General features: G+C 35.8%; 1 protein-coding gene and 1 pseudogene across 1 annotated transcript in view; both read left to right on the plus strand.

Annotated features, from left to right (window-relative positions):
* Nucleotides 1–4,408, plus strand: part of LOC112500430 (probable inactive beta-glucosidase 14) — a 6,875-nt gene extending 2,467 nt beyond the window's left edge. Inside the window, exons 2-10 of the mRNA XM_025103926.1 lie at nt 8–48; nt 463–537; nt 614–701; nt 1,333–1,585; nt 1,660–1,775; nt 2,334–2,586; nt 3,041–3,143; nt 3,269–3,377; nt 4,042–4,408. Of these exons, the coding sequence (XP_024959694.1) occupies nt 8–48; nt 463–537; nt 614–701; nt 1,333–1,585; nt 1,660–1,775; nt 2,334–2,586; nt 3,041–3,143; nt 3,269–3,377; nt 4,042–4,264 (1,261 nt within the window). The 3' untranslated portion in view covers nt 4,265–4,408. The remainder of the gene's footprint in view (nt 1–7; nt 49–462; nt 538–613; nt 702–1,332; nt 1,586–1,659; nt 1,776–2,333; nt 2,587–3,040; nt 3,144–3,268; nt 3,378–4,041) is intronic.
* Nucleotides 4,409–4,741: 333 nt separating this feature from the next.
* Nucleotides 4,742–12,769, plus strand: LOC112500203 (annotated as a pseudogene).
* Nucleotide 12,770: the final 1 nt, after the last annotated feature.

The raw sequence follows: 12,770 nt of genomic DNA on the forward strand, positions 1-12,770 counted from the left end.
GCCACAGCAACAGATCCAGCGACAGCAACAGAGCCAGTGAATATATCGGTATATCGGTCCGATTTTTACCTCAAATATCGCTAAAAATCGCTAAAAAATCGCTAAATATCGCCGATAATATCGGCCCCGATATTTTGACCGATATTTATGGTCCGATTTTTTTCCTAGGAGCGATATCCGATATATCGCCGATATATCGCGATATTAACAGCATAGCCACAAGGGTGCTGGCTGATTGGTTTGAGCTTGGGCTCCAAAGGTCAAAATGCCAAGAAGTCTCAAGTTCAAATCCAATGCGATGACTCCGGGCTACCCGCAAAGCAGTTGGTCGCCCTGGAATTAGTCGGCTCGCATAGCGGGTTGGATATCCAAGTTAATAAAAAAAAAAAACTTTAAAAACAGTTGATAAAAAGATGGATTTTTGTAAGAATCTTGATGGAAGATGTTGTTGAGTTGTATCAGGAGGAAGATTTGGTGAGGTCAATCCAAATGGGGTTCTTTTCTATAACAAGATCTTGGATAATCTCATACTTAGAGGTGATATCTTCACATCATTCCTTTGACCTAATGGAAATTACACACACTATTAACCTTAAATTTGCACACACTGTAGGAATTAAACCGTTTGTAACGATTTACCATCATGATTTCCCTCAAGAACTTCAAGATCGATATGGGTCTTGGCTCAGCCCGTTAATGCAGTATGTAAAGAGAACGTGCATAGTTTCCCTTCTTAACATTTGTGTAAGAATATGTGGAACCCCGTAAGATTACTCTCTGAAAGAGCCCTTGTGGAGAGAAATGATATTTCTGCATATATGGAGAAGAAATGATCCAAGTCTAGTAGTTGTGGGATTCCAACATGTTCCCTTCAATAGAGGCAGATGGGCACAAATTGTCTTATAGCGCCGAGTACCTAACGACTTTGATACCATATGAGAATATGTGGAACCTGTTATATTATTCTCCAAAAGAGTCTATGTGGAGCTTAACGGGGGCTTGTGATCCAAGTGGGGGCTTTAAGGGGCGGGAGTAATTTGATGGTGTTCCATAAATTCTCACATGGTATCAAAGCAATGATCTACCACTCTTGGGACTCGACACTCCGGGGATATATGTACTTGTCTAGCCCCCTCTCGACACTCTAGGCTATTTGTACCCATCTAGCCTCTAATGGAGAGAGTTTATCAGAGTCCCACATCGGCTAGACTTGGACTATTTCTCCTAAGTATATATTGTTCAAGGGATCTTTTGGACAGTAAACTAATGGGATTCCACGTATTCTCACAATCTGGTTTAACATATTTGTTGGTTTTAATGCTTCAATTATAGGGAAGACTACGTCCACTACGCAGAAACGTGCTTCAAGTACTTTGGTGATCGAGTGAAGCATTGGACCACGATCAATGAGCCAAACCTGTTTACACAAATGGCCTACATAAATGGAAAGTATCCACCTGCTCGCTGTTCACAACCATTCGGCGATTGTTCAGCTGGAAATTCTGATATCGAGCCTCTTATTGTTATGCATAACTTGTTGTTGGCACATGGCAAGGCTGTGAAGCTATATCGAAAGGATTATCAGGCAATCAGCTGACCTTAAAGTTTACCTTTTTCTTATTCGGTGAATGTTCGTTGACTAGAAAAACGTACGTGCAGCATGATCAAGGTGGGTCAATCGGGATTGTGGTTGATTGTTTAATGTACGAGCCACTGACAGATGATGATCTTGATCAAGAAGCTGCTAACAGAGGCTTGGCTTTCTCTATCGGCTGGTATACATAAACACACACACACACACACACACATATATATATATATATATAAGGGTCAGGTTCAAGGGATATCCACAAAAAATTTGAAAACTAAGGAACACCCCGGTAAACATTCATCTTGACGGTATGCACATGTGCATACAAGTAACTTGTAGCAATTTGGGGATGCACATGTGCATACAAGTAATTTCTAAGCAATTTGTCGGGGATGCACATGTGCATAACATGCACACGTGCATAGAAACCAAGAAACAACTTCAATTACTTGTATACACATGTGCATATCGTAGGGTGTTCCTCAAAAAAATGATAAACTGAGGACAATCATGATGAACAATCATGAATATTATGTGTTTTCATCATGATTATTATGCATCTTTCATCATCAAATACCACATCTTCATTATGAATAATTCTTATCTTGAATATCTGTCATGACATGTATGATGTATAAGTCATGAATAGCTGGTTCCGAGGGTCTCAAAATATTTACGGTTCTCATTTAAACCGACCCCACCAATATTTTTCTTAAATTTTGTTTTCGATATTGTTAAATAGGGCATTGGATCCACTAATCTTTGGTGATTATCCCTCGGAAATGCGCCAGTATCTTGGAAATCAACTGCCAAGATTCTCCGTTGACGAAAGGAAGTTTATGGCAGACAGTATCGACTATATTGCAGTCAACCATTATTCAACTGCATTTGTGAAAGATTGCATTCATTCTAGTTGTAGTTTAACCGCCAACCGAGCAATTAGCGGTTTTGTGGATGTAACTAGAGAACGAGATGGTGTTCAAATTGGTGAACCAGTATGTATAAAAAAAGACCTTTTTTGCCCCTCGTTTACTATTCGTTTGTTTCATTGTTTCTGTGAGAATACGTGGAACCCCATTAGAGTATTTTTCAAAAGAGCCCTCGAGAACAAAAGGGAGGTTCCAACGGAAATGGTTCAGGGGCTGTTTGGTTGGTTTTCCATTAAATCCTGTATGAATAAAGATGTTTATGTGGATTTATCTGTCTATATAGATTGAGTAGGTTTTTGTTTGAGAGAGTTTTTTCATTGATGGAAAAAGCATGTTTTTTAATTTTGAGGAGAAGGTTTGAAAAAGCCTTGGCTTTCTGAATAAGTCATTTTCTATAGCATTAAGCCACTACCAAACAGTCATGTATAGCTGATTGAATAAGCTGCGAGTACCATTAAGCTCATTAAGCTGCTAACAAGTCTTAGCTGATGTGGGACTAACAATTTCATTATGTTGACAGACGGGCATTTTAATGCTGCCGGTAGTTCCAAGAGGCATCGGAGAAATGATCGGCTATCTAAAGAAGAGATACAACAACAAACCCATGTTTATTACTGAAAATGGTATGCAAAATGTCTCTGAAACTGTATCTAGGCTACTGTTGACTTTCTTAAGTCAACTTCATGAAACATAAGAACTGGACTGCAACTCTTTTTGATGATTTCATGTATGCATTAACCTGTTGCAGGGTATTCTGAACCAAAAGGGCAAGAAGTACAAGTTCAAGATATACGAAAAGACGTCAAGCGAATAGAATTTCACAAAATGTACCTCTCGTCTTTGGCCGAAGCAATCAGGTGATCATATGTTTGGTTGGTTTTCCATTAAGTCCTAAATGAATTGTGTGGATTGATCTGTCTGTATTGCAAAGGTTTTTGGTTGGGAGGTTTTTTTGTAGATGGAAGTAGCATGTTTTTAAGTTGGGAGTGATAAGTTTGGAAAAAAAATAACTTGGCTTTTTGCATAAAGCTCCCCCTAGAAGCTTACTGAATAAGCCACTTCTATATCATTATGTCACTACCAAACAGTCAACTATAGCTTACTGGACAAGCTGTAAGTCCAATTAAGCTTATTTAGTTGCTAACAAAAGGAACTTACTCTCTGTAAAAATATGTGGAACCTGTTTAGGTTACTTTTCAAAAGAGCATTTTAAGGAGAAAGTGGAGGTTCCCAACATATATCTAGGAGAAATGATCCAAATCTAGCCGATCTCAAACTCTAACATGCCCCTGGAACGGAGGCTAGATGGATAGAGATTGTACATCACAAAGTGTCTAGAGGGGGCTAGACGAGTACAGATTGGTGAGAGTGTCGGGTCCGTGTAGAACTTGGCTCTAATACCATGTGAGAATATGTGGAACTCCATTAGATTACTTTCCAAAAGAGACTTTGCTTCTTTGGGACTCTAATACTCGGACTATTTTGTATGGTTGAATAATGAAAAAAACGGCATTTTGACAGGGATGGTGCCGATGTAAGGGGCTATTTCGTGTGGACATTGATGGATGATTTTGAATGGATTCTCGGTTACAGTGTCAGATTCGGCTTATACTACATTGATCGCCAAACGCTTGATCGGATCCCCAAGTTGTCAGCAAGGTGGTATCAAGATTTCTTGAAAAACGACACTAAAGCACCAGCAATCCGAATATCGGACCTGGTACACAAGCAAGCGTATTCATAAGTGTTCGGACATACAAATTTCGTGTTGTAACTTGTGAACTTTTATATGGGTCGACGCCTATATATACACGTCGAGTATATACACAAATTTGATTAGTTTGCTGTACCCGTTGAAGAACAATAAAGGGAGTGATTCCTTTTTTCACAAGATGCATGACAATTATAATTACTTATTTAATTTGTAATTATAAGGGTATAAAGAATAAGTATTAAAAATAATTTATCAGTATTTAATAATATATAATTAAATATAAAAAATATTCAATATTAAACTTATTTTGAAGATATTGATGAGACGATTATAATGATATAACTTGTAAGAAAAAGGTACAGGTGTAAAATGGGGATTGGGCCAATTTTGCAGGTAGATGTCGTTTTCTACATAATAAATACAAAATAGAGTGTTGAGTTATTGATATAATAATGAATGAATGATTATTATATATGTAGATAATATGAGTAGATTAGATTGATTTGGTGGTTTGATGATGAAATTGAAACCATCCACCATCTCCATCTCCATCTCCATCTCTCTCTTCTGCTTTCTCATATCTGCTGCTTGTGTTCTTGTTGAAGCTTCCAACAATGGCGGTCGAGGGTTCAAACTCCAAGAAGAAGAAGATGCCCACATCAAAAGATCCGATTTTCCACCTGGGTTTCTCTTTGGAACAGCCACTTCTGCTTACCAAGTCCATCTTCCTTCTCTTTCTTCACTTTCTCTCTCATTATCACACACACACACATATATATATATATATATATATATATGGCCAAGTTTAGGAAAACTGTAAAAAAGTGAAAAACTGAGGAACACTGGTAACTTTTATCTGAACGATGTGCATATAAGTAATTTGTAAGCAATTTGTTGCAGAACATGAACACTTGCATAAAAAAACCCACAAACAGCTTCAATTAATTGTATGCACATATGCATATGGTTCAGATGAATCATTACCGGTTGTTCCTCAGTTTTTCATTCTTTGGGGATTTTTGCTTGAACCTTCCCCTCTCTCTCTCTCTATACACACACATACATATATATACACACATGATTTAATCATTTTAGAACTTCATACCCCTCTCTCTCTCTCTCTCTATACTACATATATAACCATTTAATTCATTGTCTTAAATACAAGTTACTAAGCATATGGTACAATGGTTTTATGCACCAAATTAAAAAATCTCTTAAAGACAAGTCATAAAGCATATGGTACAACCTTTTTATGCATGGAGCCTTCTTGATGCCATTAATTCTATTCATGGTAACTCTTCAAATAACTTTTATCAAGATTAAGTTCCCAACTTACTTTTTTGATGTTTCTGTTTTGAACTTGTTTTCATGCACGGTTACATTCCACACCACCTCCCAAAATGRTCATTTCAGACCCTTGCTTTCTTCTCYACAACTTTCTTCTTCCCTATTTCATGTCTCACCTWTTCTACACTCTCTGTCTTTTTCTACGAATTCAAACCAATATGATAAATCTCCAACCCACCCCAATATGGAAACCGAGAGCGTTGACCTTAAGTGAAAGTTGACCATAGGCAAGCGTTTGAGTAAACGACCCTCGATATAGTTCGTTTTATTATTCATGTACTTAAGTGAAAGTTTGACTTCATATACACTAATAGATATCCAAGGTACCTTGTAACTCAGATTATATATAGTAATATTATGGACCAAAAATCAACATAATCCTTTTGTTTGTAATGAAGAGGAACGAGTAAATAGTTAATTTTTAACATAAAATATTCCAAAAAGAATAATGCATTTTTAGCAGAAGGACTCGAGCCTATTTCCAACGGGATTTTAACTTTAAACTGTTGTGTATTTAAACAAAGTCATTACATTTCTTTGTCAACTGAGCAACACGACTAAGAGCATCTCCGACAGATTCCCAAAATGGAAACAAAAATTAAAGTCTCTAAAAAAATTTATATTTATCTCCACAGCTTCCGTATTTTGTAGAATCCAATATTGATTATAATTTTAAAATATTTCATTTATCTATTAGAATATTATTTATCTCTCTAAATATTTATTCTTAAAGTTTTCTAATGGTGGGATATATTAAAAAAATATTTCTCTCACATGATAATCATCTTTGTGGTGTTCGTATTTGAAGAAAAAATATTATTCTTTTCCTATTTTCTCCATTTTAGAGATTGTTTTAGGAAATCTGTTGGAGCATAAAATTGGTTCAAAATCTCTATTTTCTCAATTTTGGAGAATCTATTGGAGACCTCCAAGAGCTTTTCATTTTCCATTTAGAATAACTTTCAAGTCTGCTTATTCTGTGCATTGCACGAGCATATTGCTAGTATATATATATATATATATATATGGGGTTTAAGCGTTTGAGAACTTCATATGAGAACTATTATCCTAAGGTATTATTTTTTAACATGGTTTTTTCTCATCTAAGGCTAGAATTTCGTGTATTGTTAACATATATTTGTTTCACAATGTGTTTGCTTCATATGTTTGCGTTCACAATGTGAAACTTCTTACATGAACAGGCTAAAAAAGTTCACATTGTGTAGTTATTCAATATTCTAAATCTTAGTCTTAGATGAAAAAATACTATTAAACTTCATTATGCACTAGTTCTCAAGGTTATCACGATTTTATGGGTTCTCAAAAAAAGGTCCCTTTGTATATAGAGGTAGGTTCAAATGAGAACAGTAATCAAATAAAAGAACACGCATATGATTTTACACGTCTCATATATATATATATATATATACATATATTATAGATAAATAGACACATCCCATTACACTGATCGGGGGCGTTCGTAGTGACTGAGGGGGTCGAAGACCAAGAAGTAATATAGAGAGAGAGAGGGGAAGATGTGGCTTGCGACCTAATCACATATGATTTTACACATGATTTTAGTGTAAAATCACATGTGATGTGACTGTTTTCTTATTTAGTTACTGTTCTCATATGAATCTGACTCTCTCTATATATATACTTCAACTCATGGAATTTTGCAGATTGAAGGAGCATATCTTGAAGATGGTAAATCACTCAGCAACTGGGATGTATTTTGTCATTCCGTAGGTTAATATTATCGATTTCATCGTTTGTTATTGTTTATACGTCGAATCGATTTCAACTTCTATTGCTAATTTATCTGCTATCATGTTTAAGTAGGTTGCGGAGAAAACGGAGAGAATGGAGATGTTGCAAATGATCATTATCATCGGTTTTTGGTTCTAACTACCGCTCATATATCTAATTTTTACAAGGGTTTGGTTCTCGTTAGACCAATATGTTTTCGTGAGACTCGTGACACCAGAAAGAATAATAACACCGAACCTTCATAACAAAACACTGTAAAGGTTCAGTGTTATTATGTGGTGTTACGGGTCTCACAAAAACAGGCTGGTCTCACATGATCCGAAGTCTGTATATCAACAACAGTGTCGTTTATTTGAATCTTGATTTTATTACTTGTCGTTTTCTTTACTACAGGAAGATATCGAGATGATGCATTCCCTTGGTGTAAAAGCGTACCGATTTTCGATTTCGTGGGCTAGAATTCTTCCAAGTATTCGATCCGATCTTATCGTCCTTTTCTCGTTTTCATTAGCTTTTTTTTAAGTGATGCTTACATTTTTGTGTATCTAATTATCAGGAGGAAGGTTTGGTGAGGTTAATCCTGCTGGGATCATGTTCTATAACAAGTTAATAGACAATCTGATCCTCAAAGGTCAGATGAGATGAAACTTGAATACTTGCACTACAACAAAGTTGATTTTATAGGACGTCTAAAATATAGAACCGTCTTAAAAGAATACTTTATAAGATTGATAGGATGGTGTCTGGTTGGTTTGAGCTTGACTCTAAAGATCAAAAGTATCAGGAGGTCTCACGTTCAAATCCAAGGAGGAATAAAAATCCCTTTGTGGCCACGGAGGTTCAAATGCGGTGACTCCGGGCTACATGCAAAGCAAAGCAAGTGGTCATCCTGGGATTAGTCGGCCTGCATAGTGGGTTGGATATCCAGGTTAATAAAAAAAATGTTACAATAGGTTGATAGGATGATTTTAGACATTTTAACAGATTTTTTAGTAGGATTTTATAATAAAGTGTCATATTAACTATGTTTTATATGATATTATTTGAAAAAAATGTCCTATAAAAAGATGGGTTTATGGGACATGAAAAGTGTCCTGTAAAATATGGGTTTACAGGACACTTTTGGGTTTATAGTGTCCTATCAAAAATGGGTTTACAGAAAAGTATCCTGTAAAATAGCTAATAGTAAACGTCTTAAAAAACTTGTTAAAAACGTCTAAAAGCATCCTATAAACATATTGCCATGCTTTTAGATAGGACGCTTTATAATTTAGTCCTATAAACATAAGTTCCATCGAAGTATTCTAAGACCCGGGTTTTAAAAACTTACTCGTCAACTTACTTGAATGTACCGTACTTAAATAACGTTCAGTAATTATTGAGGGGTTAAAACCGCAAATTAGGATGCTTAGACAATCTTAGATGCATGAATTCTGATGTTTTGTTAGTTTGACCTCAAAAGATTGTATATGTTTCGTGTGATATCGTCATATCGCTTGGATTCTTGACTGTCGATTAAAACGATACAGGGATCGAGCCATTTGTGACCCTTTTCCATGACGATTTACCTCAGGAACTTGAAGATCGATATGGGTCTTGGCTCAACCCCGAAATGAAGTATGTCTATAACGCCATCTTGACCATAATATCGACTCCTCGGCTTTTTAGTTAGCTTATGGGGCGTATTATGTATCTTGCTGGCAGGGACGGTTTTGTACATATGGCAGAAGTTTGTTTCAAGTCGTTTGGAGACCGAGTGAAGCATTGGATCACGATCAATGAACCTAACATCGTAGCATCATACGCTTATGAAACGGGCCTTTTTCCTCCTGCTCGTTGTTCCGAGCCTTTTGGTAACTGTCTTGTGGGAAACTCGGATGTCGAGCCTCTCGTTGTTATGCACAACATGTTACTGGCCCATGGCATGGCAGCGAAGCTATATCGCTAGAAGTTTCAGGCAATCAACGAACTTCAACTCTTTCTTCAAACCCTGATCTATTGGTAGGGCTGCACATGGGTTGGGTAGGTCAGGTTGAAGGCATTTAAACAACCCAACCCAATGTTTACGGTTTGAAAAATCTCAACCTAACCTTAGAAAAACTACAACCCAACCCAACCCAACCCAACTCAAATCATACGGGTTGGGTTAGGTTGGGTTGGTCAGGTTAATCGGGTTGACCGGTTCTTTGAGCACCCCTACCTATTGCATTGTTGGTTAAAGGAATTATCGTTCGTAATCTTCGGACTTCTCTGTGCAGCATAAACAAGGTGGATCGCTTGGGCTTACCGTGCATTGTTTCATGTTCGAACCGTTTTCTGATAGTGAGCTTGATCACGATGCTGTCGAAAGGGCGTTTGCTTTCAATGTTCGTTGGTAATGTTCTTGAATGTATGTCCACTCGTAACTTAGTAAAAGTGTGTTTGGTATGCAGACATGACTAGACTGGATTGGCCTTAATGGGCAAGAGTGAGAAATAATTGTACACACTAAAACAAAATCTGGTTTATAAGACTTAAGTTTATACAATAAAACGTCTTATCTAGAGGTATTGTAATAAGTTCATAGAACGTTTTTGGGTGTCTTAACAATTTTTTTAGGACGCTTTTAATACAAAAACATCGCATTAGCTATTTTACAGTACCCTTTTGAGAAATGTTCTGTTGTTTTTATAAGACACTTTTTCAAATAATGTCCCGTTTTCTTTTATAAAAATGTCCAAAAACTTGTTACAACGCCCAAAAACATTTTATAAACTTATTACAACACTTTTAGCGGAGACTTTTATATTATTTGATCCTATAAATTAAGTCTTATAAATCAGTATATTAAGATGCCTAGACATTTTTGAGGTCCTGTAACCTCAATTCCATTGTAGTCTGAGAGTGGTTTTAGGGTTTTATTTTGACATAGATAGTTTAGTAATTTACCATTTTTGTCATAACTCTTGAGTTTTGTTCCATCTATTTTGGTGGGACAATAAAATGCGTTTTTGTCTCACTCAGTCCTGTCATGTCTTAGCTTAATGTCATACTGACAACAAGTTTTTGTATTGTCCTCTGTACCAAACGCACCCTTACAAAAAAAAGAAAAAAAAAGAGAAAGCTATATATGATATCATCTTCCTTCAACTTCTTACCTTCAAACAGGGCACTCGATCCCGTAATATTTGGAGATTACCCCGAAGAAATGCGTGAATACCTCGGAAGCGAATTGCCAAGTTTCTCGCTTGACGAAAAGAATTTGATGAATAACAGTATTGATTTTATCGGCGTCAACCATTACTCGACTATATACGCCAAGGATTGTACCAACTCCAGTTGCTCTGCAACTGCAGATCGCTCAATCCAAGGTTTTGTAGAGTTGGTTGGAGAGCGAGACGGTGTGCCAATTGGTGAACCCGTACGAAATTGCATTTTTTTGGCTCTAGTTTTCGCTCTCTTAATTTGGTTTAGCCGCTTTTTCTTCTTTTTATTTGACGACAAAAACGTTTATCTCCGTTGCACGAACAGACCATGTTAGACGGATTATACGTTGTTCCTAGAGGCATGGAGGGGATTGTTAACTATATCAAGATTCGGTACGATAATAAACCCATGTTTATTACTGAAAACGGTACGTCTCACAATCATCAGATTGAACAAATTACGAATATGTTATTGGTCATGCCCCCGTACTTGTAATTCCGTTGCAGGGTATTCTCCACCTGACGTGCAAGCGGAACGTGTTAATGAGCTTGTGAATGACGTCAAACGAGTTGGATATCACACATCGTACCTTGCTTCTTTAGCCAAATCTATCAGGTTCGCTCGACAATTTCTTTGTACTTCAAGATTGGAATGGCCCTGTTACACTTGTACCAAGATATAAATCAACTCGATGAGTACAAATAAAATAACATCTCTTTTAATGAGAAAATAAGAACATCTAAACCTTAAATGGAGATTTTGGGGATTTTTGCTCCAACAGATTCTTGAAAATGGATAAAGTAGGAGAGAGGGTGAAATTCTCCAAATTTGGAGAAATCTGTAAAAATCATGATCATCTATGAAAGAAAAATTATTTTTTACTCCTCCTTCCAATGAGAATCTTTGAAACTATTGCTTATGAGAGATAAATAATATTTTAAGAAAGGTATTGGATATTTTAATAATATCTAGAAGGGTACTCGTACAATGCAGCGAGATACATCTCGATTTTAGTGTTTCGTTTTTTTTTGGTCTTAGTCAATGTTATAATACGGTTTTATGTGGTTTTGAGAAAACGATAATATTTTTATTTTTAAATAAAATACAAATATGAAGATATCATAAAAAATAAAAAGAATATTCTATTAGTACCAGACTAACTATTTAAAATTTCTCGGTTTTTGTGTATTTATTTAATTCATTTTTTTATTTTTGGTTTAATAATATAATTTTTTATAAAGATAATAAATAAGTATTTTGTTAGAACTCAATAATTATTCTAATTATTTTTTAGTTTTTTTATATTTAAAATGAAATGTTTATCTGAAGTTAGTTACACGGATTCAAACATGAATCTTTAAGAAGTTGTACTTACGCACAATTTACTTGTAGTCTTGAATTTTAAGTAATATACATCAATAAACGATACTTCATACATAAAAAAATGGTTTTTATGAATTTTTCTCAAATGCTTTATAATATAGTATAGATAATTCATATTGTAATCTTTAAAATGGGGAAGCTGTTGGATATGAATATAAATTTTCTTTGGAGATTTTGACTTTTGATTCTCCATTTTGGAGAATCTGTTGGAGATGCTCTAACATATGAAATTTACTTAAATGATATTGTTCTTCTACAATTGAGAATCAGCTAAAAAAAGTAAAAGTCAAAAACATTAAAATTTGGCTTGTTAGAGTCCCGCATCAGTCCAACTTGGACCATTTCACGTCTATATATGTTGGGACCTCCATTCTCTCTTTAAGGGCACTTTTGGAAAGTAAATATCGGGTTCCCCATACATTTTACTTTAAACGGAGATATATAATGAAACTGCTATTGGTTATTTGAAGAATTGTTGTTTTAAACGACAGAGGGGGAGCGGATGTATGGGGATATTTTCTATGGTCGTTGATGGACAACTACGAATGGTTGCAAGGTTACAAAGTGAAGTTCGGGTTACTCCATGTTGACCGGAAAACGCTAACTCGGACCCCGAAGCTTTCTGCAAGATGGTATAAGAATTTCTTAACAAACACAAGCGATCTTATTGTTAAGGAAGCATCAAGAGACCTATGGATATGAGTTTCAAGGCCTCGCTTTTATTTATTTATCGGTTGAGCCGATCCATTGTTCCTTTTTTCTTGTGTATGGGGATTAACATCCTGTTCCCGGTCAAACCCAGATACTGATTTGAAGTCCAACAGCAACAGAGACCTATTATCAGAAT

This window comes from Cynara cardunculus (assembly GCF_001531365.2).
Source record: "Cynara cardunculus var. scolymus isolate 2C chromosome LG 17, CcrdV1, whole genome shotgun sequence".
NCBI lineage: Eukaryota > Viridiplantae > Streptophyta > Magnoliopsida > Asterales > Asteraceae > Cynara > Cynara cardunculus.